This window comes from Pteropus alecto, unplaced genomic scaffold (assembly GCF_000325575.1).
Source record: "Pteropus alecto unplaced genomic scaffold, ASM32557v1 scaffold134, whole genome shotgun sequence".
NCBI lineage: Eukaryota > Metazoa > Chordata > Mammalia > Chiroptera > Pteropodidae > Pteropus > Pteropus alecto.
This window is the reverse complement of record NW_006436283.1, coordinates 11331375-11338089: the sequence shown is the minus strand read 5'-3', so window position 1 is coordinate 11338089 and position 6715 is coordinate 11331375. Positions and strand designations below refer to the sequence as shown.

The 6715-nt window shown below is 40.5% G+C and overlaps 1 protein-coding gene and 1 long non-coding RNA gene across 2 annotated transcripts in view; one reads left to right on the top strand and one right to left on the bottom strand.

Annotated features, from left to right (window-relative positions):
• Nucleotides 1–944: 944 nt before the first annotated feature.
• Nucleotides 945–5232, bottom strand: LOC112480008. Its single transcript, XR_003046408.1, has 3 exons — nucleotides 5107–5232; nucleotides 4854–4973; nucleotides 945–4763 (listed from the first exon to the last, which is right to left on the bottom strand). It is a non-coding gene; the product is annotated as an uncharacterized LOC112480008 (long non-coding RNA).
• Nucleotides 5233–5270: 38 nt separating this feature from the next.
• PSMD12 (proteasome 26S subunit, non-ATPase 12) overlaps nucleotides 5271–6715 on the top strand; it is a 22482-nt gene continuing 21037 nt past the window's right edge. Inside the window, exon 1 of the mRNA XM_006912287.3 lies at nucleotides 5271–5468. Within this exon, the coding sequence (XP_006912349.1) occupies nucleotides 5361–5468 (108 nt within the window). The 5' untranslated portion in view covers nucleotides 5271–5360. The remainder of the gene's footprint in view (nucleotides 5469–6715) is intronic.

Here is a 6715-nt window from a genome sequence, read left to right as displayed (position 1 = left end):
ATTTATAGCAACATCCCTGGTCTTTATCCACTAAATAGCAGTAGCAGCTCCCCCCACCCCCATATACACACACATTGCCAAATATAGTGGTCGGCATGGAGCGGGGAACTCCTGCAATGAGAACCACTGTATTAGTGTGACGGTCACTAGTCTTAGTCTTAGCTACTCCCAGAAGCTTTTGGAAAGACTTTCAATTTGTCAAAATTTACCACTCTATTAGTATGATAGTCACTAGTCTTATCTAAATATTTAGCTACTCCAAGCAGCAGCTTTTGGAAAGACTGACTTTCAACTTGTCAAAATTCGGACTAAGGAGAAAAGGAACAAAACAAAACTGTTACATCACAGTGACATAAGTGACATAAAGATGTACCTTTCTCATTCCCATGCTCTGCTTTATATTACCAAAATGGCCCTTGATAAAAGGCTTGACCTTAAACTTGATCACTTGGTTAAGGTAATATCTGCCAAGTTTTTCCATTATGAAGTTACTATTTTGCCCTTTTCATACTTCATTCTTTGGAACTGAGTCATTAAGTGCAGGCCACACTTAAGGAAGCCCCACCTCCTTTGGGGAGAGAGTATCTACATATGTAATGAAATCTGCAAGATTTGTCCCTCCCCCCTCATTTATTTATTCATTCAATTATTTATATCAGTGTGGCATCATGCATATTTATTCTATACTTAAGTTATAATTCAATACTACATTAATTTTGTTGCTTAAATTATTCTAGCTTTGGCCATTGGTAGCTCTTACAGTTTGGTTCCTGGGTTCTTTTGACATGCTCCCTTTTTAAAGGTGATTTATGAAGGCAGAATGTTATCCTTTGCAATTAATTTGTGTTGTATTAAATATCATTTAATTCCAGCAAAGTCTATGTCTATGTATACCTGTGTGTGTGTGTGTGTGTGTGTGTGTGTGTGTGTGTTTTAAACACCTGTATGTCTGTCCTTGCTAGGTGCTAAGCAAATGTTAAATTCATTCTTAATAAAACTACACAAAGCAAGTCTCAAGGCAATTCTTTTGTGTAGACCCATATATCAGACCTCTATTAAATACGGAGAATGCCTTTGACGTGTAATTGCTTGTACCGTGCAGTAAATGCTCATAAAATAAAAATTAACTGACGACGATATGGTACAAATTGCTTCACATAGAAAAAAACCTGGAGGTTCTGTGGCTAAAGTTATTAGAGTTTTGTCTTTTTTGAAATAAATAAGCTAATACTGTTTATCAAAGCTTTACTTTTTATTGCATTACTTATTTTTACAAAAATTATCAAAACGTTGGAATGTGTTGAGATGGATTATGAGAGTATACATAACCTATACTCACTGGAGAGAAATATTGGTGATGAAAGAAAACATTGTCCTTGATCTGGAGGGTCGTTTAAGAGGAGACAACTGTGTAACCATAGTTTATGGTAGTTCTTTAATGCCAAAGCATATTTAACCTAGTATCATAAAATGATATCGACACAGATCTGGAAATGGTATTTCTTAGCCATGTGATGCAATAAAGATGTCATGTAATTTGACTTTTTGTGGAACATTTTAAATGTTACCAGAGAGAAAAAGAGGGAATTATGTTTGCTTATTAAGCATATGTAATCATTTATAGCAAAACCCCAGTTTAAAAATTGCTTAGGTGACTGTAGTTAGGCTGACACCCTGAAACCTGAAAATACTACCTTATTGGAAAAAGTCTTTGCAGATGTGATTAAGGATTTAAAATGAAGAGATTATCCTGGATTATCTGGGTGAGGCCTAAAAAGAATCATAAGAGACTCTATAAGAGAAAGGCAGAAGATTTGACACGCCCAGAGACAAGAAGGCAATGTGGCCCTGAAAGCAGAGATCAGATGAGGCCACAAACCAAGGAATGCCCACAGCCACCAGAAGCAGGAAGAGGCAAGGATCAGATTGTCTCCCAGAGCCTCAGGAAGGAGCATGGCCCTGTCATACCTTGATTTTGAACCAGTGGTATCGATCCAGATTTCTAGACAAGATTGTGAGAGTCAGTTTCTATGGTTTTAAGCCACTAAATCTGTGGTTAGTTGTTACAGCAGCAAGAATAAATGAATAGAATGCTTCAGTTATGACTCTGTTTACCTGATATAATTGCACTTGACATGAAGTAATTCTATAAAGGACTGAGAGATTTACTCAAAAGACAATGTGTATTTTTCTTTAAAAAGGATTCATGGCAGACTTGAAAATAGCAAGTTCTCCTATTGCCTTTAAAATAGGCAAATTACAAAAACAAATATTTTACACACATTTCAGGGACATTTCTGTAATGTAAGCCTCATGGCTTTAAATACCATCGATATGCTAATGACTCCTAACTTAAAAACTCTCTAGTCCAAATGACTCCCCTTAATTTGACACTTGTATATTCACTTGGCTTCTCAACATTGTCACTTGAATATCCAACAGGCACCTGGAATTTAACATATCCCAAACTGGGCTGCTGTCCCTTTCTCGTTGACATGGTCATCTCTAATCTGCTCTTGGTAAATGACAACTCCACCTTTCCAGACACTCAGGCCAAAAATCTTGATGACGTTTGATTCCTCTGGGTCTACCTTCAGATTGCATCCAGGATCTAGGCACTTCTTACCACTAATGCTGCTTCCACCCTAATCCAAGCCACCACCATTTCCCTCTTGGATTACTGCAGTAGCCTCCCACCTAGGCTCCCAGCTTCTGCCCAACCTAGTAGTCACACAGCAGCCAGAGTGGTTCTTTTACTATGTAAATCAGCTCATGCTACTCCTTTGCCCAAAACCCCCATTGGCTTCCTGTCTTACTCAGATGAAAAACTAAGTGCTTCTAGTGGCTGAATTGCCCTAAACCTCATCTCCTACAACTCTCACCCTCACTTCTTCTGGTTCTCAAACAGGCCAGGCAGACCTGAGTACTGTCACTTCAGGCTTCTTGCTCCCGCCTCTGCCTGGAGTCTTCATTCCCTAGCTATCTGCAAGACACCCTTACTTACTTCATGTCTTGGCTCACTAGCAGTACCTTCCTTGACCACCTCTCAAACACTGTCACCCCTAGGCTCATACTTACATAAGTGTCTTCTTCCCTTCCTTAGAATGTTCACTTCAAAAGGTAGGAATTTGAGTCAGATATGTGCACAGCCAATAAGCTGAACATGCCAGAAATGCCAAATACAACCAAAATATACCCAAAGTAGTAGTTAATACATCTTCTATATAGTAGTAGTTAAAATACATTATTTTATTTTATTTTTTGGCGCCTGCACTCAAAATACATCATTTTATATAGTATAATATACATTACCACTGTTCTTTCTGAATAAACTTTTTCTAATCAGCATTTCTCCCTACCTTTTAGATTCCTTATTCTTCCACTGCCAATTTTTCTCTTTTGAAACCAAATTCTTTCTTACAAAGCCATAAAGTTAATCTCAGACTCACCCAAATAAAGGATTTATAAAGAGCCTGTCTACAGTATGGTACTTGTACCTATTTTTCTGACCATTGCTCAGATTTTTACTACTTCATTTACTTCACTTTAATATTTTTATTTTCTTTGCAAGCTATCCCTTAGATTTCATTTGCTTTCATTTTTTGTTACCTCCAAGCTTAGCAAGGAAGGGCTTCAGTTTGGTGTAGGAGCCAACTAGAGTTTTCTCTACCTATTTGTTCCCTTCTTAGACCCCCTGACACTTTTATTTTTTGAGTTCTGAAAATCATTACTCTTTACTCCATCACACCTTTGTTATTTTTTGTCTTTTCAAACTCTCCACACAAAATGTAGACCTCCAAATCCTTGTCTATTCTAGTCAAACCAACTGCACACCAAATACAGGGCCAGAAAACATCTTAACCTAATGCATCTCAACAATACTGGCTCTTAGAATGTTTTAGAAATTTGTGAGGCAATTTTAGGTTGTCACAATCATTGGGAGAGGGAGATAGTACCATGTAATTAGGATGCTAGACATGAGCAATGCAACAAACCTATACAATAAAATACTGTCCCACAATATCAGACTTTTCAGTGTCCTGCCAGACACTTATGTGTCTAAGGCCTAGACTCTAACTCCATTTTATATATGTCAAGCTATTTTTCTTTGAAGTCTTAATATGGACTAAAATTTCTAAGAATTCTTCTGTGTGAAAAACAATGGAAGATATAGTCAGAACTTTTACCAAGAAGGTGTACATCATTTTGGAAAAATCATACTACCAACAATAAGCCCTTTGATGCTCGAGGAACCAATAGAACACACCTAGTGTTTGCAGCTTTTGCAATTACAGTTATGTGTACAAGCAAATAACTACTTCTTTGTATTTTCTACTGTGAACACATTTTAGCTTTTATATTTTGAACTATATATTGTGCTATTTTGCAATGTTTCTCTTTTACATTATAACTGGCATATTTTCTTGTTTTGTTTTTAAATTGTGTGTAGATGGGTTATATTATCCATGGTTTTTATTATAGAACAGTATTTTTTTAAAGCTGATAGCATATATAGATGTTGGTGCTGATTAAATTGAGAACCACTAACACAACAGGTAGACCAGTGCAAGATTTCGCATTTGCTTCCCAATCTACCGTTGACACTTTGACCACACCATACACAACCTCATTTTCATTTTCAAGGATCCAAAGCCTTTTTATAGGGACACTATTGGTGCAGATGATAATAAAGAAAACTCGTATGGTCCTTAAGAATTGAAATAGTCTCGCATATGTCATCTCTTCTGATGCCCACAAGAGTCCTATAAGGAAAGCAAATGTCTTTTTAAAGATTTTTCTCACCAACTGTACTGTATTATAGTAAAAACGAAAACAAACCAAAAATACTTTACTTGAGCCGCTGCCATATCTTCGTTTAGGAGCTTTCAGAGATCCCACAGATTAAGCCACCAGGATTCTCAACCAGATGAAACCTTAGAACTTTTTTCTTTAGGGTTTATTTCAGCCTGCTCCTATAGAGTTGAGAAAACCGAGATTTGAGGACAGTTAAGCGACTTGCCCACGGCTCTGAGAAATCATGACCTCTCAAAGCAGGGGTGTAAAAATATACGGAATGGCCTATTCTATTACACAAGTTCTGCTCACCACAAATTCTAGGTGAAAGGTCTGTCACCGAAGACAAATCCGGACGTGCGCTACAGGGGCGAGCCCCGCCCTCCAGCTCCGCCCGCGGGGCTGCCCGCGGCGCTGCCTGCCTGACGACCGGCGCAGGGGACCTCGTGGGGTCCTTCGCGCGGGCTCCCGACGCACTGCCTGAGCGGGTGCGCAGGCGGCTTCCGGTGTGGGTGACGAGTGGTGGCCGAAGCAGGGGGACATCAAGGGACGCTTAGGCAGTGACCATGGCGGACGGCGGCTCGGAGCGAGCTGATGGGCGCATCGTCAAGATGGAGGTGGACTACAGCGCCACGGTGGACCAGCGCCTGCCGGAGTGCGAGAAGCTGGCCAAGGTGAGGGGAGGCCGGCTGTCTGTTGGCGGGCGCCAGGGGCTGAGTCACGGCGCGGAGCCTGCTTAGGCCTCAGGGGGCCTGAGGGCTGGAGCGCGCATCCCCCCATTCCCTGCCCAGCCCGGGTTGGGCCTGCCTGAGTAGGACATCCCAGGTCGGCCTGACCAGGGAGACTCCGTAGGCGGGGTACGCTAGTGCATACAGCCTTCTACACTCTCCCCAGGACAGATGGTCACTTCATCCCCGTGCGAGTTGGGGCCCCGTAGTACTTTTTGCCTTTTCTTGGATACTGTTTAACGTTTACCTTAGTAGTTTCCCTGGAGTCCAGGCCGCTTCAGCATTCAGGCTAGATCAGAGAGTTTCGTTCTGTTACTCTTGCTGAATCAATTTATGTCAAGTTGTTTATAGATCATGGCGATGCGCCTGGCCTTTGGCCAGGAGAAAAGGCAGGCAAGTGATAGTATGAGGTGATTAACATAGGCTCCCTGTCCTTGAGGAGTTGTCTAATAGCTAACGAATTAGAAAGTCTTGCATGGTGGTGAGTACCATGTAAGTATAAATAGTGTCATTGGAACATAGAGAAGGAACCTGTTCATTCTTTCTGGTGGGATAAGGGGAGGTTTTACAGGGAAGCTAATGTTTGTGTCGGGCCTTAAAGAATGAATGAGATTGGGTTAGAAAGGAGTCCTTCCTGTAGCGGGAACTACGGAAATAAAGACAAATAGGTACTAAAATGCAGAATAACCTAATTAGAGGAGGTCTCGAATAGTAGTTTAGCCCAACTCAAATAACTGCTTATCTCCCATAGAATAGAAATTTAACTTCCTCCAAACATTCGTCATGCCCCCTGCTGTGTGTCAGGCAACTTTGTGTATCATTTTATATAGAGAGATACCAAGGCTCAGCGTTATTTGCCCAACGTTACAGTGAGTAATAGGTAGAACCAGGGATTCAAAACTCGGTTTGCCTGACTAGGGTATGGGTAGTGGTTGAGTCAGCTCCATCATGGGCTGTTGCTAAGGATTATGTTCAAGCCTCATTAAATTCCTTGATCCTTCTCCAGCTACAGACGTTTATTGCTATTCACCTGGGATGCATTCACTAATAGGGTTGTTTATGTCTCTAAGGAGCTTACTACATAAATATATTAAAGTGTAATAAATTCAGGGGCAGGAGGAGTGTCAAGTAATACTTCATATTTAGTTTTTAGAAAACTTTTTAATGCTTCTCTTTTTTCCAAAAAAGAATTG